The sequence below is a fragment of the Cladophialophora immunda genome (assembly GCF_000835495.1).
Source record: "Cladophialophora immunda strain CBS 83496 unplaced genomic scaffold supercont1.7, whole genome shotgun sequence".
Classification (NCBI taxonomy): domain Eukaryota; kingdom Fungi; phylum Ascomycota; class Eurotiomycetes; order Chaetothyriales; family Herpotrichiellaceae; genus Cladophialophora; species Cladophialophora immunda.
This window is the reverse complement of record NW_015622547.1, coordinates 624,425-648,862: the sequence shown is the minus strand read 5'-3', so window position 1 is coordinate 648,862 and position 24,438 is coordinate 624,425. Positions and strand designations below refer to the sequence as shown.

Genomic DNA, 24,438 nt, shown 5'->3' with positions numbered 1-24,438 from the left:
TGGCGACGATATGTACCACGACTTCCATTAAATGAGCATGTAATAGTCCAGAACATGTGTGGACTCGACCGAGAATGTTCTGAGATATTTCTCTTTATGGGTCTCCGTTCGTACCAATGCTTTTGAGGGTATATCATGGCCAGCGCAGGACGAGAGGCTGCAGCAATGAGGGGCAGTGATGGGTGCACCCGAAGGGGAAGGGTAGGAGTCGAACCGCAGCTGGTAGTCTCACGAAGAGGGCTCAAGAGCTGTCGGGGGGGATCGCCATGTAAATGAAGGAGAAGATATCCCTCGTCGTAGTTGGTTTGATGATATACTGGATGATATGTTGGACGAAGGACGAAGCGATGGGATGAGTTGCGGTTGCATCAGACTCGGCTGGTCAGAGCAGCGCCGAGATGCTCCAATTTAGTGGCGGCGACACGGCAGGGACTTTCTCTCTGTCAACCTCACTCCTGCCAATACATCCCCCACGGCACGTCCAGTCTGATAATGCACTCTGGTCGACCTACACCCCCTTTGCGAACGGCGTGGAGGATCAAGGGCAAGACCTGGACAGGCTGGACCGGCCAGCTGAAAGAGTTTGCGATATTAGTGGAGCATATCATACCACCAAGGTCAGGGAGGGCGCACCAGGTAACCGATACCTCTCACACCCAGTCTGCCCGCCTTCACCCTGACAATGCTAATGCTATACAGTCCCCCATTAAAAGACCAATTTCGATCATTTTATTTACTTCCTGACCCGTCTTTCCACATATTGCCCCTGGCAGTCGTCAATATCAAATCCCTCGTTGATGACCATATGACTTTATGGCGGCAGCAATAGCAATATCAAACACCAAAGATATCATGTCTACCACAATACTTGGCGTTGATGTGGCAAAGGTGTCGATTGCAGCTGGTTCAAGGTATGCTGGCTCGCTTTGTGCGTCTTGGACGTAGCAGAGGATTCGTCATGGTGGTGTTTTTGATACTGATCAAGCCCAGTCATGATCAAACCATGCATGACTATTCGGACGACGATTCTGTCATCAAGATGGAAGATGACTCGGACGATGCTTCATCAAGCGGCCCAGCCTCAGTCTTACGAAGCCTGCAGCTGGAAAGCGAGAACCGAGACTCTCCCAATAGCTCCATGACCTCGGGTTCTGTCACCTCTTCGACCGCAGAACCAAAGACTAAAATCACACTCAAAATCGAATCCAAGTCTGAAAACTCGAACAATGTAAGCCCGTACATGTTCATGAAAGCCGCGACCACCTGCCGACCCAAGTCGTCCATTCCTCCGAGGCTATCCCCTTCCGAGTATGCCAGTCAGTGTGTGGCAGCCGCCGAAGCCTCGAGGCTCGACCCGTATGCCTTGCACGAAGATGAGCATAAGTTGTTGCAAGACAAGTTGTGCTACTCTCACGTCACGGTATATCTGAATATACGGAATGGCATTCTCAGGTTGTGGTCCCGAAATCCAAGCGTAAGCGTCAACCTTGATGAGGCGATTGGTTGTGCAAGAGATGAGAGATGGACCCGTCTTGCTTGCTTTGCATACGAATGGCTCGTGCGACGAGGCTACATCAATTTTGGATGCGTCGAGTCACCCTTCATCAACCGAAGTGTCGGTCGTGGCCGTAAGAAGGAACCGTCACGGGAGACCATTGTAGTCATTGGAGGTGGCATGGCTGGTCTCAGTACCGCACGCCAGCTCACCAACCTGTTTCGGCACTATCCTGATCGTGCTCCTCCAAAGATCATTGTCTTGGAAGGCCGTGACAGGATAGGTGGACGTATCTACTCACACCCACTTACCAGCATGCGATCATCCAAGCTCGCCTCTCATCAGAGGCCTACGGCCGAGATGGGTGCACACATCATTGTCGGCTTCGAACGCGGTAATCCTCTCGACACTATCGTTCGTGGGCAGCTTGCTCTCGAATACCACCTCCTACGAGACCTCTCGACCCTCTACGACATCGATGGCACACCTGTCAACGGTGTGAACGATGCAATGATTGAAAGATTATACAATGACATTCTCGAGCGTACCGGTCATTATCGACTCAAACATACTGTCAAGAGAACTGCACCAGGTGACAAGGATCTGATTGAGGCGGGACGTGATCCTCCAGACGAGGACGGAATCACCATCAAACAGTTTGAAGAAGCCACTGCATTGGGCACAATCGACCAGCTTTTGCCAAATAAGAAATCAAAAAGACGTGGCGCAGGCCACCGCGCTGCAAAGGGAGACAAATCGTCGGAAGAAGTGGATACAAGCATGGAAACCAAAATGCAACTTCCCGCGGCCCAAGCAGCCAAGGAGTTTGGGTTTCTGTTGCGAAAAACAACTCAGATGCATGAGACGCTCGAGCTAGATGGTCTTGCTTCGGAGCTCAACCAATCACTCGGCGCTGTCATGAATGCTGGTGTTGACCAGTATCAGAAATTCCTTGACCTCAAGCCCTATGCCCTTCGACTGATCAACTGGCATTTCGCCAACCTCGAATACGCAAATGCTGCCAACGTCGACAAGTTGAGCCTCCGTGGCTGGGACCAAGACATTGGCAACGAGTTCGAAGGAGAACATGCTCAGGTCGTTGGTGGTTACCAGCAGGTTCCGCGTGCATTATGGCGCCATCCGGAGCCTCTCGATGTTCGAACCCGAAAGCCTGTTAAGAGCATTCGATATAGTGCTGTGGGCTCGCAGGCGAAAGCCACTATCACTTGTGAGGATGGACAGTCGATTGAAGCGGACAAGATCGTGTTTGCTGCACCACTTGGGGTGCTGAAAGACCAATCAATTCAATTTGACCCGCCTCTGCCTCAGTGGAAGCGCGACGCCATCAGAAGGATGGGTTTTGGATTGCTCAATAAAGTTATCCTCGTGTTTGAGAAACCCTTCTGGGATATCGGCAGAGACATGTTTGGTCTCCTGCGAGCTCCTCGGAATGGACAGGGCACCCACCAGAGAGACTACAAGGAAGGTCGCGGACAGTTCTACCTGTTCTGGAACTGCATTGACACAAGTGGACTTCCCGTCCTGATCGCTCTGATGGCTGGCGAGGCGGCACACGAGGCCGAAAGGCTCGGCGATGAGATCCTCGTTGGACAATGCCTTGAGCAATTACGCAATGTTTTTGGCGCCAACAATGTTCCGATGCCGCTGGAGTCAATTGTTACTCGTTGGGGCTCGGATCGTTTCGCTCGAGGGACTTATTCTTATGTCGCAGCTGAAGCAAGGCCCGGCGACTATGATCTCATCGCCGCGCCTATACAAAATCTTTTCTTTGCCGGCGAAGCCACGATTGCAACTCATCCGGCAACCGTTCACGGTGCATATTTATCTGGCCTTCGCGCCGCCCACGAGGTCTTCGAATCAATTGTGGGACCGATAGCTGTCCCACCAACACTGGTGCCCGCGGCCAGCGCAAAGAAATCAGGCGCTGCGGTCGAACTAAAACTCATGGAAACTCACATGGCACAAGCTGGTAAGAGAAAGGGCGACGAACTACTCCCTGCCGGCACCTTCACACGGCCTGTCAAGGAGAAAGACAATGCGCTGCATGAAGCTTGGGACGCAGCCATGTGGGTCCGCATTTATGATGACTTGGGTCCTCCACCAGTCAAACCAACAAAAGCGAATGTGAATTCTTTCCTCCTCTACTCTGGAGAGCATTGGGAAGAGGTCAAGAATCGTCTTGCAGAAGAACGAAAGAGGAGCGGCAAGAAAACCAAGCAATCAGAGCGCGATCAGGTGCGAGTCGAGCTTGGGAAGATGTGGGCGGCGCTCTCAGAAGAAGAGAAGAAGCCATACACTGACCGCACGAACAAGAATCGCGAAGACAACGAAATGGCCATGAAGGAATGGTCAATCAAGGCCGCAGAATGGGATCGACGCACGTGGGAAGTTAAAGACGTGTGGATCAAGGAAGGCAATAGTTTTGAAGAGTTTTGCAAGCGGAAACGGGAGGATGAGGCAGCGATGGATGCCGAGGCAGCAAAACGAGCAAAGGTCTAAAGTTAGTGCACAGATACGTTTGCACCGTCGTTGGGATGGCTCGTGGAGAACCCGAGGCATTACAAGGCTGAAGATCCAACCATGGGGACGCAGCCATTGGCATTCTGCTATGGACTTGATGGGGACCAAGACTTTCGGGTATTGATATCGGCGACTGACAGGTAGATCAAGCGACACACAGCCAATAAATATTGCATGTTGCCGACTCATACCTGCAGCCAAAACGTTGAACATCTCTCGCAACAAACTCAGCCTCGTCGCCTTGTACAGCCTCGCCGTACTTGGGGTTGCCGATATCGGCTGCACCCCAGAATCCGAAAGGGTGGGGTCACCAAGGTTGACTCACATGAGATGTCAAATAGTACCTCGCCAGGCTCATCGTATGCGGAAGTCCTGCGAATACGTCTGGCCATCGTCCATCTGCATTGCATCGGAGGCCAGAGAGATAAGGGTATCCGATCCGGGATCCATGAGACGTGGGATCTAAATCGTTATTTCACCAAACCTTTTTCGCGGGACTTCAGACCGACTTCCCTTTCCCCTCTATTGCTCTCTCCGTCACCATTACTCCGATTGTTCTCCATCTTACGTTTCAGGCGGGACATAGGCCAATACACGCCATCTCTCATCACTCTTCCATGATCAATACGGAATCCAAGAAGTGAAACCTAGAGACAAAGCAAAATGGGCCAGTTCTACGAAACATTCCCACCCTCGCTCGTCCAATGGCTCCTGGAGCAAAAGGTCTTTTACATCGCCTCGGCCCCCCTGTCGGGCGATGGGCACGTCAACGTGTCTCCTAAGGGCGTCTCGGACAAGGGCGGGCCGTTCTTTGGCGTCCTCAAGGAGCCCAAGAACGGCTCGCCCGCAGCGGACAAAAGAGTCGGCGAGGACGACGAGGAGAAAAAGGCGACAAACGACAAGAACATCGTCATCCGCAAGTTCTGGTACATGGACCTGACAGGCTCGGGCATCGAGACGACCTCGCACCTGCATGAGCCGGGCAACGGGCGCATCACCGTCATGTTCAATGCGTTCTCGGGCCCGCCGCGTATCTTGAGGATTTTTGGCAAAGGTGAGTACAAAGTCTTGGATTGACGTTGAGCAAGTACGCGATCAGGCATGTATACAGAGCACGAGGAAGTGAGATGGAAGGAGAGGAGGCTTGGATGCCTTCTTTGTCGCCTACAGCTTCCTCACGGGTCATCCTCCCTCTCTTAGGTCAAACATGCCCATCTCGAGTTAAACACATGGCGATCCAGCTCAACTGACTCATCAATTCCCTTCTCTCCGGAACAGGCACGCCCTTGGAGTACGGCACGCCCGCCTTCAACGACATCGTCTCGTCCCAGAACATCACCATCATCCCCGGCACGCGCTCCATCATCCTGGTGGACATCCACCAGGTGGGCACGTCGTGCGGCTTCTCCATGCCGTGCTACGATTTTGTCAGTTTCCGCCCGACGCTCAACGACTTTTTCGAGAAGCGCGTCGCGAGCGAGAGGGCCGGGAAGAGGGAGGACGGGATCGAGAGGTTCGTGCTCTCCTTTATTCTTCACTGTTCTCTCTGAAATACTTCTTTTCCCTTTCTCCACTATGCTCTCTCTATGATGTCGATTGTCTTCTCCCAATCGCGACTCCATCTCTCTTTTTGTCCCCCTTTGTCGAGGTCAAGTTCCGACTAAACCCGCCGCTTACCCCCGCAGGTACTGGGCGCACAAGAACGCATGGAGCATGGACGGCCTGCCCGGCCTGCAGCGGGGCGTCAAGACCGCGCTGACCGACGACGTGAAGCCCATCAAGAAAATGGTTGGGCCGTACGCACCGCCCTCCAACGGGGGTGGTCGATCGCGGAGGCCGACCGGCGCGTTTGCCCCGGGCCATCTGATCCTTGTGGCCATCCTGAGCTCGCTGACTACAGCTATCCTAGTCCTGGTCCTGTTGAGAGTCAAAGGTGAGCAAAGAATCATGTTGGGGAGAGGGGTGTGGGGATGAAAAGCGTCGTAAAGAGTTGAATCGTGACAAATGCATCAGAGGGGAAGTTACGATAATGGAGGAAAATGCGCAAAGCAGACCAAGCAGACTCGTTGGACAAAAAGGAATTGGAGGAATTGGGTGGATGAATCGTGTAAAACCTTGAGCAGATATCATATGTTCTGCAAAGGTTGCCATCGCTAATTGAATATAAACCAGCAAAACTCCCGCTAAAGCTGAATACTATACAAAATGAATAGAATATTAGCTAACCCCCCTGAAAGCCCTTCCCTCAATCTCTGATCAGAGAGGCTGAAGTTGCTGCACCAACTCTTTGCAATGTCCAGTTGTCAGAGATATCTTGACATCACCATTGCCACCCAGAGGCGAGCTGCTCATAGTATTCTCGGCGGCTCGTGTCACAGCGGGACGGTCATCCTGGGACTGATTGTGGGATTTCTTATTATTTCGCGAATTCGACAAATTCGTGAATAAAAGATCCAATCAGGCATAGTCCCTTTAGACGCCTTGCCTTAAGTAAGCGGGCGAAACAAGGCTAGCATTGGGGGCGGCGTGATCTCGTGGCGTCGACGTGCTTTTGAGAAAGTCCCGTGAGGGATGCAATTCTCTCCTGAAGAGCACGTTCCTAGCCTGGACCATTGATCATGGGACCCTGTGCCCATGATGTGGGGTACTAGCAAGAGATACCAGACGCGGATTTCTGGCATTCAGCCTTTCTTATTCCCCATTTCGGAATTGTCCTGTACCAATTGGCACACGGCCACTGCGTTCCTGCCCACCCAGTCCAGCTCATAAAAGAGCGAATTGGGCTTATCTCTGGACCGACGTAACATCCGGTGATTTGGGTTGTGTGTTTTGCTGCTCTTTTTATTTCGCCGTCGCAGTGATTTCCGTTCAATTCGGCCGTGGAGAGCTTTGGACCTCGGGAATAAGTTTTCAACGAGATATGGTTTGTAGTGGTTGGTTTTGGGATTCGGCTCAGGGGTGTGCTCTGAGGTTGTCCAGTCCTCGTCACTGGAAGGAGGCGTGGGGCTGAGGGTGGTACGCTCGAGGTCGCGTGGGTCGAGGAGGGCGAAATGACCTTCAAGATACAGGTTGTAGGAGTTGCGTCTGAGGAATCTCGGTGTTTCTCTGGTTTGTTCGAGAGTGTCTAATCGTGACTGCAGCTGTGTGGCAAAGAGGTGTGCTGTCTTCTGTTCCAGGAAGCCGCGGATGCCATCGTCTGGGATGACAGACGGCGAACGCGTCCTTCCTTCTCTCCAGCCGCTATCATCCAACATCGGGACAGACTCTTTGTGGCATCAGGTGTAGAGGGAGTGGGTGAGAGGAAGTTGTCGTTGTGTTGAAGTGCGGCAAATGTCGTTGTCGCACCCGCCCAGCCACTGCGCGGCACGTGCACCGGGTGCCAAGCCGGCAAGCACGGGAAACTCCGGTTCTGGCCGAGCGCAAATGCGACTCGGCGGCTCGTCGACTCGTTTGTCCATTGTGGACGAGCACAACAACTGAGCATACAAGCATTTGGCTGGTTTCTTCGTCGAGTCCTGTTCCCTGGCCAGCAGTTGATGAGGATCGTCACAGAGTCACGATGCAGGTATAAATCACGCCATGAAATGATGCTGAAGCGATAGCCAGGGCGGTACACCACGAGCCTTCGTGGTGCGTCTGCCTATTTGCACTCGACGCCTTTTGCGAACAGCATTCCTATATAAACAACGGGTCTCCCCCAAAGACAACCTACGCCCTTCTCCCTCCTGGGCATGTCATATGCAAGATGGCTGAGGCGGACATTGAGGGTCCTGAAACCCTGCCCAACACGCCAGATACAGTGCCCCTGGATGACCACTTCTTCAGCCCTAGAACCCGCGCAAGGCTGCAGGGCGACTTCGCTCGCCTGGTCCCTGTCAATCACGCCGCCGTGCTAGCATTTCATTCAATCGCCGAGCGGGCGAGGCTTGAACCTGACTGGAACCCTCACATTCGCAAGTTCCTTTTCATCGAGGAAACCGCCCGGCAGCTGTCTCCTGAATGGGATGGTAGTGACGCCTCCAGTGATACGACAGGCGGGCACCCTGCTCAAGTGCTGATGGGCTACTACCGACTTAGCTTGGAGATTTTGACCAACCACACTAGACTCGGCTGGGTTATTGGGAGTGGCAGAAAGGATCTCGTCAATGGTGGCGTTGATTTCCTATTGACCCTCCAGAAAAACAGACACCACGTCCACGGTCGACATGCTCGGCTGGTCCACCATCCTCAAAATGGTGCGTTGATGCTCGTTGTTGGCAAAGGCAAGGTTGTTCTTGTCAATGGTATTGAACGACTCGATGGCTCACAGCGAGTTCTTGGGTCTGTGCGTACTGCCCTGTCCTTCGGCAACCTATCCTACAACCTGGAGTTTACGGGCCTGAATGAAAATAATTATCGGGAAAAGCTAGGAGAGCTGTTCACCAAGCTTCATCCTGATGGTGACGTGCCTCCAATGTCTCTTGAATTGACACCTCTTGAGCACCATCATGAACTGCACGGGTTTCTCATCCATTCTCCGTTCGCATCTGGTGCCAGCGGTGTGGTTTCTGCGGGCTTTGAAAAGTCTACCGGCCAGGCAGTCGCCGTCAAACGTGTCAAGCGTACGCCAGCGACCGTCGCCCGAATCCAACTTGAAATCCAAATTTACAAGAAAATAGGAAACCATGTGAGTACTCCCGTCAATCTGTGGCGTGCAATTACTTACGTAGGAAGCCCAATCTCTGCCATTTAATGGCTGATCTATATTCTGGAGGCGATGAATACAGCACAGGCAAGTCCAAGATCAATGATGTCTACCTGGTCCACTCTCCGCTAGCCAGACAGACATTCCTTGACTTGACCCTCTCGAAAAGGCCGTATGAAGTTCGCATGTCTGCCTTTCACCAAGTTTTGAAAGGACTTGCCCATCTTCACCAGCATGGTATCATGCACAGAGACCTGAAGCCCACGAATATGATGATCGTCTCGTACTCACCTATACACGCAATTATTATTGATTACGGGAGCGCCACTTTCGATGCTACTTCGACGGACCACTACTGCGGAACCATCGCGTATCTTGCGCCGGAAATTCTCAAGCTCAAGTATCAAAATGTGACTCTGAACCCGGAACCCTATGATTGTCGCGTGGATGTTTGGGCCATGGGACTTTCGGGCTATCAGCTTTTCTTCCAGCAGCCTTGCAGGTGGGAGAAAGGTGTCAGCAGCGCCACTCATACAGATATCATACAGACCTTGAAATCCCGACCAGCGCCTATCGCTGACGTGCTCGAGAAGATGCTTTCGTGGCAACGTGTGCATCGCCCTCATGCAAACGAGCTGCTTCGGTCCAAGGTTTGGTCCAGGCTTGTCGACGACGCTGAAGCCCCAAACATCGACATTTCTGCACCTTCGCATGTCCACAAAAAGGTGAAGAGGTGAGGTTCGTGGACCGGCGAGATTTTCCAGGTTACTCTGAAGCCATGTCCCTGAATCCCTTTCAATGGGTTTGGGACTGTCAGTTGCGACTACACGAGCAAGACAGTGTAGCATTCCCAATTTTCGGGAAGGCTTCCTGCCGTTCAGCCCACGTGCAGATAACTTTCCACTGTTTTGAAAGCGATCATTTACGTCTTCAAACACGTAGACTCAGCACCAGTGTCTACGGCAAAGCCTTTATGATCACAGCCACAGCACCCTCGGGTGGCCGTGAGGAGTGCCTGGAGTGGTTTCTCGGGAATATTTTACAGGACAGATGGAGAGGATCCTGAGTCGCTTCCCCCTTGAACTCTGCCAGTTGAAATACGAGGTATTTCTATCTTAACTGAGACATTAAAGCCTGGGCAGCTATTCGCCGCTTCCCGATTCACGAAGCAAAGATCTAGCCAACTTTCAGCCGGACACTCTCGTGAGTGAATGACAGTCGCCCCCTCCTTGGAGGAGAAGCATACTTGCAGCCTGAGGTCTTCTTACGGTCAAGAGTATCTGTCGTGGCAACCAGAGCAACGACAGCCGGCGCCCAGCAAATCAGGGTGGTGGCAACCTGTGCCTCGCCCATGGTTGGCTCCGATACAGAGACATTCGATAGACATTCATCTATCACGGTTACACATCGCCCCCATGTTGTCACATGTGATATAGTGTCAAAACAGGGCACCTGGCTCAAGAAAATTGCTGTTAACGCCACCGTACAGTCGAAAGTCGCAGTCTGAATCACTAACTCGGCCGCTTTTGAATCTCCCCTTGCTTGGCCTCAAGATCTGACATAGATTGCTTGAATCTAGAGAAGTCTATTGATGAAGTGGCAAGAAACGCTCATAAGAAGACACAAATCGACAGATCAATTGCTGCAGTTGTTGAAGTGTTACTAGTTCAACGGGTTGAACGGAAACTTCACCGGAACAAGGACGAAATCAAGTGCCTCGACATGACAACTCCAGCGAGATCACTAGGTGTCAACGAGATTCGCTTAGTGGGCATTCGAGAAACCGATGGCGTTGCTGCATACTCGTTGGCGACATCGGTATATCCCATAGCTGAAAATCGACCGTACACCGCCCTCTCCTACGTCTGTGGAAACACGGAACCTGAGGGATCCGACAAACCTGAAGCGTCCGATAGACATGACGAACCTCACCAATTCGAGGGACCCAAAATCTTTATAGACGGGGTGGAGAAACCAATATACGAAAATTTATACAATGCGCTGCCCTCGCTCTTTACCTTTTCTCAGAAGGACCGGGGTGGTGGGAAAGAGGAAGCACACTTCTGGATGGATCAAATTTCTATCGATCAGAATGACGAGCAGCAGAAAGCAAATCAAATGCTTCACATGACGGATATCTACTCTCGAGCAGAGAGAGTCTTGATCTGGCTCGGCCCAGTCAGCGAGAATCTCAAAGCTCTATTGCAAACTTTCGCCGAAGTCATCGGTCCAGGGGCACGACGAGCTGGCATTCTAAGTATAGGGCCAGAGCTCGCCACCAGCTGGCCGGCCTTCCGAAACAATCCTGATCTTAGACCTGTGCGTAGGCAGGTTGTGCGCTTCTTCTCCTCTGAACCCTTCCGACGCGCATTTGCGACCAGGCTCGACATGTTGCTAGCCTTCGAGGCGCTGACATGGAACAAATGGTTTGCACGTACCTGGACCATCCAAGAACACACCGTGTCTACTTCCACGGTTTTCGCGCTGGGTGTTGACACCTTTGTTGATGGTGACGATTTCATGGCATCGATCCTTTGCTGCACACTATGGTCTATAAACACAGCACGACCCTTGATGCAGTCCCGTTTTCTGCCACTGCGGCTGTTTCGGTTTGCACTGCTTTGGTATTACGAGAAGCCTGGGCTCTTCGACTACTTGATCGATACCGTGCGGTTGAAAGATCCCGATCGGCCCAGGGGGTGGAACTCCCGAGCAAGTACCATGCTTGGTGAGAGACGCAAGCGCCTGAGGGCACAAGACGGCGACCACACACAGACAAGCTTGAAGGCTTGCCTCGTGCGTACCTTCATCCCAGAGTCGACCGAAGCTTCGGAGTGCACCCGGGAGATTGATCGAATCTGGGCGCTGTTCGGAATGTGCACGGACCGCAGCATACTCGAAACAGGAGGCTTCCCACTGAACTACAAAGTGCCTTGGAGAGAGGCGTACCGTGAGGTTTCGAGAACACTGATTCGCCTCGGTCATACGGATATCTTGGGAATCGAAAGGAAAGGGGAAGCAGGGAGCGCTCAGACCAACATGTCCCGCAACGAGACACAGCTACCCTCCTGGACGGCGGACTGGTCTGTCCCACTGAGACGGCCACTATGCGGACTCCTAGAGGATGGCCTCTTCAAAGCCGCAACCCATCTCCAAGTTAGCCTAGGCGAGCAGCGTCCACGCGTCTCGAGCGGCGAAGACAATACCCTCACGATCCAGGGGTACTGTCTGGGGCCCATTCGAGCGGTGGGAACCGTCTTCACCACATCCAAGCCCGACAGCGAGCTCGACTACGCCCAGGCCGAGATCTACCTGCGAGAGATCGCGGCCTTCGTGGAGCAATCAACCCTCATCCCCGCGCGGCTCAAGGCCCACGCCAAAGCCTACATCCCCGTGCACGGCCTCGAGTACAACTATCTCGCCATCGCGCGCCGCGCGGAGCCCACCAGCGTGCAGCGCGGCTACGATGACATGAAGAAATGCGCGGTCCGGGGCGCTGGGCCGCGCTTTGTGATCAGCCAGGAACTTCTCTCGTACAAGGCCTTCATGGAGCGGTGTCTGGGCAAGCGTCCCTTCATCACGGCGCGAGGCCACGTCGGGCTGTGTGCCGGCCCGGCTGAGGCGGGCGATGTCTTGGCCGCCCTCGCCGGGGCTCCTGGGCTGGTCATCTTGAGTGGATCGGCGGCGGCGGCGGTGGCGGTGGCAGCAGCAGCAGCAGGAGGTGGTCAAGACCACGCAACAACCCACAGTGAGGACGTCGGCGCCTTTGAGGTCGTGGGTGAAGCGTTCGCGTATGGCCTTATGGATGGGGAGATGGCTGCGATGGAGGACCTGGAGGAGACTCGCTTCGTGCTTTGCTGAGCTCACGGCATGCCGCATATATTTCCTAGAGACAATACATACCCCTGTAGGCGAGATGCTTGCATGGCGGAGCCTCAATCCAGCGTGATCATGTTGAAAGGTGTCACTTCAGGTGAAAGAGAGGGAGACAGTAGATTTTGTGCTCCGGTGAGGAAAGGACGCACTATGTGAGCCAGGACATCAATATCACAGGGGAAGCAGTAAAGAAAGACTCCAATATAGAAATATACACTTCGAAAGGAAGCAATGGTCTGGGAAGAGCTCTCTCTCCTTCCTATGGAAATACTTCACAACACTTTATAGCCGGCTCTTCAGCTCTGGACCCGGCCACCAGTCCTGCACTTTTTCCATGACCCAGCCGGTGATGCCCGAGTTCACTTCCTCGGGACACTCCAGGTTGCCCCAGTGGCCAGCCTGGATGACGAACTGGGTCAGATCGCGGCAGTGGTCCCTCATGGCCTGGGCGCACTTGGGGTTGTCGACCGTCTGGCAGACGGCGTCGTAGGCGGTGTGGACGAAGAGGACGGGCATCTTCAGCACGCCGTGGTCCACGCTCTTCTCGAGCGTGTACTTGCGGTTGGCCGCGTGGTTCAGGTACCAGGCCGTGGCGCCCTTCCAGCCGTTCTTCTTGACGCTGGCAATCAGGGCGTCGTAGATCTCCTGGTCCAGCACCGTCCTTTCCAGCGGGAGGTCCGGGGTCGGGGCGTCGGGCCCGCCGAACCAGCCCTTGTGCTTGGTCACCTGGGCGGTGCGGGCTCGTTCGTGGCCGCTCTGCGGGCTGCCTCTGGAATACACCAGTTTCAGGTAGCGCGGCGCATTGGACTCGAACTGCTTGTCGACCGCCTTGGGCTCCTGCTCGTAGAAGACCTGGTAGTCCCACTGGCCGTAGGGGAACTCGCCTTCCGGGTACAGGTCGCGGTCGACGAGGTCGAGCAGCGCCGGCAGACCCATCTCAAGCGTGCGGTACGGGACAGAGATGCCCACGATCGCGCGGCATACCTCTGGGTGGTGGCTGGCCAGGGCGTACAGGGGCCCGCAGCCCCAGTCATGGCCGACCCAGAGGGCCTCCCTGCGGCCCAGGTGCTTCAGCAGCTCCAGCAGATCCGGAACGATCTTCTCCAGCGCAAATTCGCTCGGGTCGTCGCTCGTCCAGGTGCCCCCGTACCCGGGCATGTCTGGGGCCACGCAGTAGAAGCCCAAGCTCGACAGTGAGAGCAATTGGGGTTTCCATGTCAAGGCGATCGCCGGCCAGCCGTGGAGGAAGACCACAAGGGGTCCATTGGAGGGGCCGGCGGTGAGGTAGGTGTATGGCTTTGCGGTAGCTGGGGAGGTGAAAGTGTGGGATGTGATAGGAGAAGACATTTTTGTTTCCCTCTCGGCGGTGGTGGTATCCGTCGGGCGACAGATGGGTGTAATGTTGTCGTCCTCAGGGGGATTTGCTGCGGATATATGTATAGTTAGTTGTACCCTGTGTTTGCCCAAGTGGATTGGTCACATTGGCGAATGCAAGTGACTGAACACAGACGTAACTCCCCCTCCGCCGAATCGGACGACGTTTTGTACCGAGTGCACTGGTATCCACGACATGCTCTCACTCGCCCGTGGGAAAGTAGTTGTAAGCAAGTAAGCATCCAAGCAAACCAAGCCTCGGCTTTGCTGTCCCCTATGACTCCGCCTCCGGTTCTCTCCCAGCTCTTGGGTGTCACTTTACGCGCGAGTCCAGCCGCAATGACGACCAGGAGGGGTGTCTGGGCAAGCTTGCAAAGCCAGGCACCCCGGTGTGATTACTGATCTTGGACATGTCTGAACAATCGCAGCATGGTGGGAGCTTGAGTGTGTAGGTGGGCATGGAGAGACCAATGAAGGATTACACGACGATATGGTCAGATGGGGATCGATCCTTCATCGATGCTCTGGGATGGGTTTCGTATGTCGGAGGAAGTCAAATGGATACGCGTAGGTAGGTAGGTATGCGGAGTAGGTGAAGAGCAATGCAATCGATTCCCTCGATCCATGCACAAATCTTGCTGTACGAGTCTCCGACTGCGGATGTGCCGGTTGACGCTCCGCCCAGCAGTGCCCCAGGTCGGATATGAGAGAGAGTTTGCCATCAGATTGAGTAGGGTGTTCTGCTTGGGAGGGGAGTGTCAGTCACAGGTGTACGCCATCTCTCGCGAATACGCCGAGCTTCATAGGGCAGACACTTCGTCAGCATATACCAATTGCCTAAAACTGGGTCTCAAGGGGAGTTGGGGGAAGGATTTACATAGGAAGCCGGGGACAAAAAGGTCCGATCAACTGGTCAGAGGGAATAATACAGTGCGTGCCTAAGCATGATGCATGAGGCAGCCCCTGGTGGGTTTTATCTGGGGAGCTGGTAGAGATGTGCACAGAGGTGTGGAGAGGTGGCGACAGAGGCGCTCTAGGTACCGTCCAGTTCACCGCGGGCCGCCTGGAGCGGTTCACTAGTGACCGGTGCCTGCGGGGGCCACTGGGTACCTAGGTGCGCAGTAGGCTTTAACTAATTGCTGCCAGATAGGCGGGCCGCCGACGGCTGTGCCTGCGTTAGAACCCCAAAGTCAACTTCTGACTTCAGCCAGTTGGCCCGCATGATGGGGAGCGAGAGATGATCATGAAGCCATCTTGTCGATCCTGGGTCCTCTGATACCTCATGAGTATCCTGAAGGTTTGTCATTGGTAGTTAGTCTATCGAAAAAGACCTTTGGCTCAATCAAGGTCCATGAGACGCATGCAGCCAAGGTATATCTGGTGAAATCAAAAAGTGAAGAAAGAAATCATGACACCGGCCTTCACATCCCCTTCCTTTCCCAGGGGTTTGGACATTCAGGGTATAGATGACTGCTCAAAAGCCGTCCATACCGAAAGGACTGAGACACTCCATCCTCAACAAAATCGCAATTCCGGTAGATCTTCGTCACCGTTGCTCTTATCCACCAGCAATATCCTCAGCGTCTATATCCACGGCGACGCTCTTGCTAACGCTCTGTTGAGGCCATCTCTTCATAAGCTACCCCTCCTAGGGAATGCTACTCCTTCGACCGCTGCATCATCTGTGAACCAGCTCACTTTCTCCCCGCCTCCCTCATTGACAAGTCCACAAGGCAAGCTCCTTCCCTCGTCATCCGCTTCCAGGATCTTCTTCAGAATGTCCCTCTTCCCACCTCCTGTGGCCACGAATGCGATCTTGTGGGCGTGCGTCAATACGGGCAAAGTCAAGGTAATTCTTCGAGGCGGCGGTTTTGGGCTGTCTTCGATCGCAGCCACCCAGGCATCTGCTTCCCGCAGAAGTTCGTGGCCAGGGAAAAGGCTGCAGGTGTGGCCATCCGGCCCACAGCCCAAGAGGATCAGGTCAAAGATTGGCAGTTTCACGGAGTCCTTGCTGGCAAATATTGACATGAGGACTTCTTGGTACCGGTCCGCCAGCTCTTGGGTATTGTCGAGTTGCGACACATCGATAGGATGGATAGCGGGCGTCCCTTGCTCGGGGGGAATCTTATCGAGAAGGTCCTTCTTCAGGAGACCATAGTTGCTCTCCTCGTGGTCAAAAGGCACGGCTCGTTCGTCGGCGAAGAAGATTTGCCATTTCGAGTATTGGGGTGCGAGTGCGGGGTCTTCGTGGCGACCTGGCTTGAGGAGCGCCTTTGCGAGAGTCGCGGGAAGACTGCCGCCTGAAACGGCGACTTTAAAGCTATCGTGTCGGTGAAAAGCCGCCTTTTGGCAGGCGAGGATGTAGATGCGCAGATGCGCAGCAACCTCGTCGACCGTGGGGTAGCTAAAGAGGTTGGGTTGTTTTCCCATCCTTTTTTTTTTCTCTTCTGGCGTTGGCGGGGCTAACTCCCGGGAGTCGCGACGGCTCACTTGTCCCTCGGGCGCAGCGCAGGCCGCGAAAAAAACAATGCGTCTTCCGTCCAACGGTGTTCTTCCGGATGAGGGTGAGGAGTAGGTGAAGGCAAAGATCACCTGAGGATGTGCGCCTGCGGTACAAAAATCAAATTGTATTGGGGAATCTGACCAGGTGGGGGGGCTATCTTCGGTGCAAATTCGTTTGGTGCCGTGCTTGGGGCGAATCCAATCGCCTAATGAATTCTAGGCTAGGAGAAGGAGCGTAAGGAACAGAAGGGAGGGTGAGGATGAAAAGCAAGGTCAACTGGAGGCAAATGGTATATCTTCACACCTGTGCGCAGTATCGGGCAGTGGAGGAAATATAACTATCTCGCTGTCTTGTCTTGTCGCAAAGTTCGCAGTCGTCGATCAAAACGTGGGCCGGATAAGACGCCCATTTGCCTGCCCAAGTCTGACGTCATGCATACCTTGTCTGACAAGACGATAGCAGGGTGAATGATTGGAGCGGCGCAGGCGGAGAGCCGATGCTCCAATGGTCAGACAGCGCATTATTGAGTTCCTCGTCGACACCGAGCTGATCACTGATAATGGGATAAGCTCCAGGTTGCTGACTTTCCTCGAGGTGAATGACTAAGCCTTTATGTCGGACTGGCTACGACGGACGAATACAGGAAGGAGGACGGAGCAGTGCTCCTGGTGCGCGAAACGCTTCTGAGCGAGGCATTTGTTCAGAAAAGCACTCGGTACTGGCGGGTGAAGACTCCTCGATCTGTACTCTGTACTCTGTACGACACGGCTCGGCCTTCGTTTCTCGGTCACTAGACGCCCTCTTCGGTCTTTCCGTCCCGGTGAGATATCATATGGTCCGTGTGAAACTATAGGTGGTGGCAGTGTGGTTCTGCTACATCCATCTTTACAGAAAGCATCGGCCAGGCCATCTGGTCCAGAGTCCCGGCTCAGATGGTCGTTCCATCCCGCAAATCCTGGAATGAATGACTTCACATATATGCTGGAAAAGGAAATCCGCCGGGACCGAGATGTCACTGCCTTGTGGAGTCGCAGACAATCTTCAGCACCAGTTGCAGCGACAGTGATGGCCGCAGCAGGCTCATCCAAATCTTGCTCGACCCATGATCACATACTTGTAGATTCTGGCGGGTAAATTCGCTCGTAGTGAGTGATATACTGTGCGGGTGGTGATGACCCCTGAGAGTACCCCATACCTTATGCCTCAAGCCTCAAGCCTTTATGCCTCATGCCTGATCATGTGTACAAGTAGGTACTCGGGACATTGAAGCGAATTGCCATTGTGGATCATGACTCCAGTCTTCCCTGGCGCTCTCGCGCAACTATTAGAAGGATCTTTGCACGCATGCATAGCTGTTGGCCCAGGTGGTTGCCGTGGCATTTTCGCGAAGCTGCGATCCGAAACGAGAGCGATCTCTGCAACTCTTCAAGGATGTCCTCGTACGAACGCCTCGGTTCCCCTCGGCCTAGCAACCTAAAACCCAGAGATCGGAGATGACGAAAGGCTGCTAGAGAGGAGCAGAGCGGAAGATTAAGCCTGAGCGGGGCCCCCGACTGCCCCTCCAGGTGTGGCGCTCGCAAACAAGACACTTGTGGTGCCCGGAACTTGGGCCCGCCAGTGAAGAACCCAGCCCGGAACAGGCACAGTCGGGTCTTCCCAAGCCCATGGGTTGCAGTGATTGGGGGCACCAGCCGGAAAACCACAATAGGCCCCGGATAGAAGAGCCACTTCTTCCCAACTGTGAGGCGTAAAGGGCGGCCTGGGGCCTGGGGCCTGAAGCTTGCGGGCAGCTGTGCCCGTCGAGTTCCCTGCCAGTGCCAGTAGTGCTGCTAAGGTTTTCTGTCCCGCCGCGCGTAAACGTAGATTTGGTTTCCTGCGATCGAGTTCGCTGCTGGTCATCGAACATCTCACATTCCACTGATTGGAAGAATGCCATGACTGTTTCCCATGCCATCGAAGATTTCATGCCCTTGGGTGCCTCCCTAACCAGCATCATCTGCCATCATTTGCCCTTCATCCCGTCACTATCCAGTTTCGACCTGCGCTAGCAATTCCCATCCGGCCCCTGGCCGCGTTTCATCGCCTTCGATCCAAGCTTCCCCCATGGCCACCGTCAATATGCATATCACAACCCGTTGCAATCCCGATCCCTCGCTCTGGCTCAGCGCTTTCCGCGCCGACTTAATTGTCTGCTCCTGAACAGCATTAATGCCCTGTTGCCAACCCCTTCCTCCCTGACTCCTCCCATTGTCTTCGTCCCATATTACTGCCAGCTGAGAAAGATTCGAGTCCGCTTGAGGGCCTCTTCAGTGTCATCCCAAGGCACTCGTGAGCACCTACCCAATTCCCACAAATGGCTTCGTCGACGCCTCCATCCATCCTGCAACTACAGACACTGGCTGCCAATGGCTCCAAACCCACCAAAATCACGCCCAAAACCAATAAGAGCGACGATAGCATCAACACCTTGTCATCGAGCGCTTCCGCTTCACCCAAAACCTCTCTGGACATCGTCCGCTGCTCTCGATGTCAACGTTCGCTGAGTATTGATACTTCGCTTCCTGCCCAGTGCAGTGGTGCGGTCAGATTCGGCATGAACTCATACTACTGCCAAAGATGTGCCAACGTGGTTGGCTTTGTCAAATGAATGAACCGCTCTGTTCGGTTCGGGGCCGTTCTTCTGAAGAGGCGCGCCTCTTTTACCCCTCCTCCGATTTCAATTCCTCCTAAATTTGCCCCCTGGAACACTCGGACGAAGATTGGACGCGGTTGAGACATGTGATCAACGAGTAAGAGGGAGAGATGAAGACATCCGGGAACAAAGGACATCTCGTACTACAACAAATACAGCACACGGAACAAACACGAATTTTGCCCTATTGGCCATGACTCAAGGAGATGGATATTCGGGACCTGTCGTGGGATATTCTATGCAGGATGATCTCTCAGCGGTGCAACCAAGTGGACCGTGAGAATGGATCAAAAGCTGCGAGATGAGTTGGCTTTTGCAACGAACAAGCCCCGATGGGCTACTTTTAAAGGGTACCGGTTCAAACGGAGAGCTGGAGGCTTCTGCCACTTGTTCCGATCTGGGATTTCTGACAAGACCACGGGCGTACAAAGTGCATATTATCTTAGCCACATCCTTCTAAGAAGAGGGCGCAACATTCACTGCGCACGCACATTGGGTACATTTCGGGGTATTTGAGCGTTGGAAGCATATGTTTGATCTTGGATACCACGTACGCGGCAACCTTCTTGAGCCATTATTTAGCAGCATCTCATAGTCTTTTTCACGCACAATTGGGCGCAGGTTCTGAGAATAGCTTAACGGCGTTGCAATTATTATTTCCGTGCCTGCCCCTTCCCACCCACCCCTCATCTCCAATTGTTTGCGTCACACACTACAACCTGCAATCCGCAAGTAAACCTGCTTAAGGGCATACTGGATGCGGGAGGATGTCTCTTTGGCACGCTAACTAGCCAATTGATCGAAGATCCAGTGCCCCCAAAACGACAGCAACGCTGCATGGGCGAATGAACAGCGCGACCCAACCGCTGCCGATCGGTGGCCGACATGATCGCTGCTTGGCCTTCCAGTCAAACAAGCCTCATCCCACCTCCTTTGACTTGTTTCACGACCACCCACACGCGGAAAGTTGCACAAGCAGCTAGTTGCAAGCCTCCAATGAGATCGGGGACAATCTATGTTCAACGGTCGAGATCTCGATGAGATAACCTCTCCATACTCTGGCTATCTGAATCGGATGACAGTCGCATGTAAATGCACCGAGTTTGGACCTCGCATCAGAGCGTGTTCAAGAGTCAAGAGATCAGGTGGGCCTGCTGTACCACCAGGTGAAAAATGGGGCACAATCCCTCTCAAATGTTAGGAGACCGCCACATGTCTGGGTTCTGGTTTGCTTGGACAAGGGCGAAGTTGGGCGACACCGCACCTCGTATCAAACCAGCACAGGCAGCGTATCAGACTCGCGGTGATGGCATCCCAGTCACAGACAAGGTGTTTCCCGTTTCCCCGGCGTTCCTCCTGACGACTTTGACAGCAGCATTTGTCCTTGAGAAATGCCGAACTTGATCTCTTCGGGCGCTTCCTGCATGTTGTACGGGAAATCGAGAACCGAGATTTCTGGCGTGCCACCTGACCCTAGCAAGCCACCAATGCACTGCTACGCGAGAGCTTTTCCAAGTCCAAGAGCCTACCAAGGCTTGTGGCATTGCACTGTCCCCCCCTCCAGAAGCCTTCCGGAGCATTCTTTGATTCTAGTGCGCTCTCCCAAGAGGCTGCTCAATGGTAGTGAGGCGAACAGGCTGCAAACTTGGAACGACTGCTCTGTTGTGATCGAGGGCATCTGCCAGACCCGAGGTTGGAGCAACGAACATCCCAGCAGGGGTCTAAACTCGGATGCCTCAACGAACGTGTTTAGAGATTGGGAACACAGCCCTTGGCACCAGCCTTTCTCCGGTTCCATGACCGAATCGACCCTTAGCGGTTGGGCCCGAAGGTCTCTTATAAGCTCATGAGAGCTTTCGGACCCAGTTGAACCAAAGAATCTTGTCTCGACTTGCAGCAAGACCTTTTTCTTTTACGTCAGGCTTTGCCCAGGGATTCCTCCAGCCAGCCTCTTTGCACAGAACACGGGTCCCCCCTCCCCGACCGCAACTATTGTTGTTGACAGATTTCAAGGGTCCCTCCACATGCCTGTCAAGACCTTTCTCCGCGAGACATCTGGCTCCGAACAGATTTTCTGGGACCACTGACATTCTACTGCCGCATCGACTTCGATTGGACGCTGTTAGTCCCTCTCCGAGCGACCTAGCACCCACATTGTGGTCGAGCGTTAAACAAGGATATCCCCGAATCCCCGTGTCCGATATAGTGCGCCTCTGTATTGTGGGAGGCTTGCTCAGCTGGCAAGACTGCCTTGTGGTCGCTTGCTCCAAGACCAGAGATGCCTCATCGCCTAATATGCAAAGTACTGGTGATCTGATATCAGATTTTTGCCGATGGGGGTCACCTGCAAGCTTCAACGCGACCTCTGTTCATGGACCTCCTATTGGGTTCGACGCAGAGCTTCATTGCCATCTTCTCCACCTCGGCGAACCTGAAGCAGGTGGCGGCGGCGAAGACATCCTCCACTAGACAAGAGATGTACTGCATTGAGGCCTCAAGCCACTGTGTGCCATGGTCGCAAAAGTTTGGGTAGGTCAAGTCTATAAATCAGTCCTCAGTTTCCCTCAAAGGTTGGTCTCCTCTTCAAACCAAATATCTTCTCTGTGCCAGAAGTCCCAGCCAAGGGAATTCAGAAGTTTTTGCCTCCTCCTGCTGGCTTCCCTCGGGAACAGGGCTCGTATTTGTCGCTGAGCCACCTGGTCGGGAAGAAGATCCATGATTCCACCTCCTGACCCTTGTCCACCCTAGGGCCGCCTTACTGCTGCTTGATAGCCTCTTCCTCTTCTGGCGATCTCAAAGCGAGTGGCCCTTTTGCGTCGTTTGGAGGGGAAAAGTGGCCACTGGCCAGGTGCTCCACTCACAACCTGATCCATATGCATCAGTTCGAATCTATAAAGGTTGACCTTCACCTTCTGTTCTTACACAATTGCGGCGAAGGTGTCTGCCAGCAAGAGTGCCAGATACACTGGCCAATCGCCAGTCGTATGGTGGATGAACGCCATAGAACAGCCGACAGCTTTGACGGACGCCCAGGTTTAGCTTCGAAGCATTGACCGTGTGAGTCGTTCTGACAGTTCTGAAAAATGCCTCAGCGACAGGAACGTCATCGACCTCGTCATGCAAGCAAAGACGAGCAACCTTATATCATCCTCGTCCATGATGTGAGTCAAAGTGTTCCCATCTATGGGAGCCCTAGACTGACCTGGATTGCTCAGATTCCACGCCACTGCCGATGGCAGGAGCTCAAGGACATGACTAGAAGTCTGGGAGGAGAACAGAGCTTAAAAGCCGAAGTGTTCACTGTTTCGGATGGATCACAGCTGGGACATTGCACCATCAAGGGCAGGGCTGACGCCGTCAAGGTCTATGGTGTGTTCATTTCTCAAAATTACGGCGCCCACGCTGACGAGACATAGAAAACCTCTGCACTAAGGGCTGGAATGGCTATCGCGTGCGTGTCAAATTGGTGGCCCAGGAAAAGGACGGGAGTTTGACAAAAATCGAGGGACCAGAGGAAAGCAATGGGATCGTCCCTTCTGAGAGACCGGCTGGGCTCTCGCATGCGGGCCTACAAGGACCTACCGCGATAGCACAGCATTCTGTGTATGTGTTTCGCGTCAACAGCGCTGTACATCTCTAACCTTTGTGAAGAAACCCCCTTTTCCCTCCCTCTGCTCTTCCACCACCCTCCATGAGCTACACAACACAATATGCAACAATGACCTCTTGGACTACTCAACCAGGAGTGCCTTCACTCACTCCCACTCTAGGTCCAACTGCGGCATCACACTCATCTGGCGTCGGTCCTCCGCGGCCTTCGTACCTACCACCTTCAATCCATGGAAGCACCATTGCTCCTCCAACCCCGTACAGCACACACTTCCCTAGCGACTCCAGACGACCTCCATCATCGCCTACCGCACCTCTTCCTGTCCGTCGTGTCAATGACGGCAGTAAAATCTTCATCTCAGGATTACCATATTACCAATCCGAGAGTGAACTGCGTGGCCTCCTCAAACGTTATGGCCACGTTATCTACCTTGAGATTCACCCTGACAGCCGTAATCCTGGGAAGAACAAAGGCACCGCACGAGCACGATACAAAAGTGCATCCGAAGCCCTCAGCGCCGTCCGCGACCTTGACGGCAGATATCTCTCTAATCGCAAGATCAGCGTCAAACAGGAGAAAGATGAGCCTTCGACGACGACGACGACGACGACGACCAAGAATTCAAGCTCGGGCTCATCAAGGAGTGATTTGCAGGAGACAAAGAATGGGAGCGGCTCATCGAAACAAAAGAAGAGCGCGGCATTCTCTTCCAAGGCTTCCAGCTCAAAGTCCAGACGACGTACCGCTGCACCAGTGAAGGAGCCAGCGAGAGGCCAGTCTCGGGCAAATAGGCAAAGATCAAGCTATAGCAGCGGCTCGACGTCACCCACCGGTCCACTTGTCGTCAATGGTGCGAGCCGTTCTTCAACTCGACGAGGTAGCTGGGGCGAGGAATCCACCGAGGATAGCGATGACAGCAGTGATGATGCTGAAGGCAGTGATGAGGGTTTTCCGCTGGCGGACGACGACGATGGGGTAGAAGAGGAGGAGGAGAACGATGATGATGACGACGACAGCGTACAAAAGGTATGTACACCTATCGCGCCTGTTCATGCAGGAACACCCCGTTCAGGACTAACATTGCCCTAACTGTACTTACAGATGGGAGGTATGCATCGTCGAGGCAGACTCTAAACTTGCTGAAACCTAGCACATCTCGACACTCCAACGCATCAGAAAGCATGTGGTAGCGGTTTGTGGGCTGATGACCACTGAACCACATTTTTGTTCTCGACAAGAGACGGAGGAGGAAGACTATAACTCGACACACCGGACCGGCACGAGGCCTCGGCCTGGCAAGGGACTTTGATAGCCCACGAGGCCTTTTTATGTGCCGGTGTTCATTTCATGGGGCTTGATGTTTGCATTGTTACAGTGTCAGCTTTCCACTGCCGCGTTTCCCCCACTGCGATCGTTGCTTGCTTGCACCTTGGTGACTTGGCTCACTCAAAAGTTGTTGATTTTTACTTTGCTGCAAAAGTCTTTTTGTTCAGGAAACCCTTCACTCAGCACCGTTTGAAGTGCGAGGGAAAGCCCAACCGCGGCTTTGTTGTCTGCTACACTCGAACTAGTATGTACTTATTTAGGCTACTTCTATAGTTGCTCGCGAAAATGAAAAAATCATATACTATGAGATAATCGGGCTGATTATGTATCGCTCAAG

At 53.7% G+C, this 24,438-nt stretch overlaps 9 protein-coding genes across 9 annotated transcripts; 6 read left to right on the top strand and 3 right to left on the bottom strand.

Annotated features, from left to right (window-relative positions):
* Positions 1-877: 877 nt before the first annotated feature.
* PV07_11032 (uncharacterized protein) lies at positions 878-4,015 on the top strand (the record flags this gene model as incomplete). Its single annotated transcript, XM_016398420.1, has 1 exon — positions 878-4,015. One exon carries the CDS (start codon positions 878-880, stop codon positions 4,013-4,015), a length of 3,138 nt encoding a protein of 1,045 aa, XP_016242982.1.
* Positions 4,016-4,699: 684 nt separating this feature from the next.
* PV07_11031 (uncharacterized protein) lies at positions 4,700-6,010 on the top strand (the record flags this gene model as incomplete). The annotated part of the gene is made up of 3 exons (XM_016398419.1): positions 4,700-5,090; positions 5,315-5,549; positions 5,722-6,010. 3 exons carry the CDS (start codon positions 4,700-4,702, stop codon positions 6,008-6,010), a joined length of 915 nt encoding a protein of 304 aa, XP_016242981.1.
* A 119-nt stretch (positions 6,011-6,129) lies between these two features.
* On the bottom strand, positions 6,130-7,346 carry PV07_11030 (uncharacterized protein). The gene has a single exon (XM_016398418.1). The coding sequence runs from the start codon at positions 7,288-7,290 to the stop codon at positions 6,718-6,720; it is 573 nt and encodes a 190-aa protein (XP_016242980.1). The 5' UTR covers positions 7,291-7,346; the 3' UTR covers positions 6,130-6,717.
* Positions 7,347-7,781: 435 nt separating this feature from the next.
* Positions 7,782-9,457, top strand: PV07_11029 (uncharacterized protein; the record flags this gene model as incomplete). The annotated part of the gene is made up of 2 exons (XM_016398417.1): positions 7,782-8,702; positions 8,750-9,457. 2 exons carry the CDS (start codon positions 7,782-7,784, stop codon positions 9,455-9,457), a joined length of 1,629 nt encoding a protein of 542 aa, XP_016242979.1.
* Positions 9,458-10,442: 985 nt separating this feature from the next.
* PV07_11028 (uncharacterized protein) lies at positions 10,443-12,782 on the top strand (the record flags this gene model as incomplete). The annotated part of the gene is made up of 1 exon (XM_016398416.1): positions 10,443-12,782. The coding sequence occupies one exon, from the start codon at positions 10,443-10,445 to the stop codon at positions 12,579-12,581; it is 2,139 nt and encodes a 712-aa protein (XP_016242978.1). The 3' UTR covers positions 12,582-12,782.
* Positions 12,783-12,831: 49 nt separating this feature from the next.
* PV07_11027 (uncharacterized protein) lies at positions 12,832-14,869 on the bottom strand. The gene is made up of 2 exons (XM_016398415.1): positions 14,848-14,869; positions 12,832-14,768 (listed from the first exon to the last, which is right to left on the bottom strand). Exon 2 carries the CDS (start codon positions 13,941-13,943, stop codon positions 12,879-12,881), a length of 1,065 nt encoding a protein of 354 aa, XP_016242977.1. The 5' UTR covers positions 13,944-14,768; positions 14,848-14,869; the 3' UTR covers positions 12,832-12,878.
* A 363-nt stretch (positions 14,870-15,232) lies between these two features.
* PV07_11026 (6-phosphogluconolactonase) lies at positions 15,233-17,027 on the bottom strand. Its single transcript, XM_016398414.1, has one exon. The coding sequence runs from the start codon at positions 16,398-16,400 to the stop codon at positions 15,603-15,605; it is 798 nt and encodes a 265-aa protein (XP_016242976.1). The 5' UTR covers positions 16,401-17,027; the 3' UTR covers positions 15,233-15,602.
* A 1,338-nt stretch (positions 17,028-18,365) lies between these two features.
* Positions 18,366-19,821, top strand: PV07_11025 (uncharacterized protein). The gene has a single exon (XM_016398413.1). The coding sequence runs from the start codon at positions 18,827-18,829 to the stop codon at positions 19,118-19,120; it is 294 nt and encodes a 97-aa protein (XP_016242975.1). The 5' UTR covers positions 18,366-18,826; the 3' UTR covers positions 19,121-19,821.
* A 1,042-nt stretch (positions 19,822-20,863) lies between these two features.
* Positions 20,864-24,413, top strand: PV07_11024 (uncharacterized protein). The gene is made up of 5 exons (XM_016398412.1): positions 20,864-22,326; positions 22,381-22,534; positions 22,582-22,768; positions 22,817-23,801; positions 23,877-24,413. Exons 1-5 carry the CDS (start codon positions 22,249-22,251, stop codon positions 23,907-23,909), a joined length of 1,437 nt encoding a protein of 478 aa, XP_016242974.1. The 5' UTR covers positions 20,864-22,248; the 3' UTR covers positions 23,910-24,413.
* Positions 24,414-24,438: the final 25 nt, after the last annotated feature.

Bases quoted from the DNA above. Each gene is read 5' to 3' on its own strand.
- PV07_11026 (XM_016398414.1), bottom strand. From the start codon at position 16,400: ATGGGAAAACAACCCAACCTCTTTAGCTACCCCACGGTCGACGAGGTT.
- PV07_11030 (XM_016398418.1), bottom strand. From the start codon at position 7,290: ATGTTGGATGATAGCGGCTGGAGAGAAGGAAGGACGCGTTCGCCGTCT.
- PV07_11025 (XM_016398413.1), top strand. From the start codon at position 18,827: ATGGCTTCGTCGACGCCTCCATCCATCCTGCAACTACAGACACTGGCT.
- PV07_11024 (XM_016398412.1), top strand. From the start codon at position 22,249: ATGCCTCAGCGACAGGAACGTCATCGACCTCGTCATGCAAGCAAAGAC. The intron at 22,535-22,581 runs GTGTGTTCATTT...GACGAGACATAG, and splicing joins TGACGCCGTCAAGGTCTATG to AAAACCTCTGCACTAAGGGC. The intron at 22,769-22,816 runs GTATGTGTTTCG...ACCTTTGTGAAG, and splicing joins GCGATAGCACAGCATTCTGT to AAACCCCCTTTTCCCTCCCT.
- PV07_11027 (XM_016398415.1), bottom strand. From the start codon at position 13,943: ATGTCTTCTCCTATCACATCCCACACTTTCACCTCCCCAGCTACCGCA.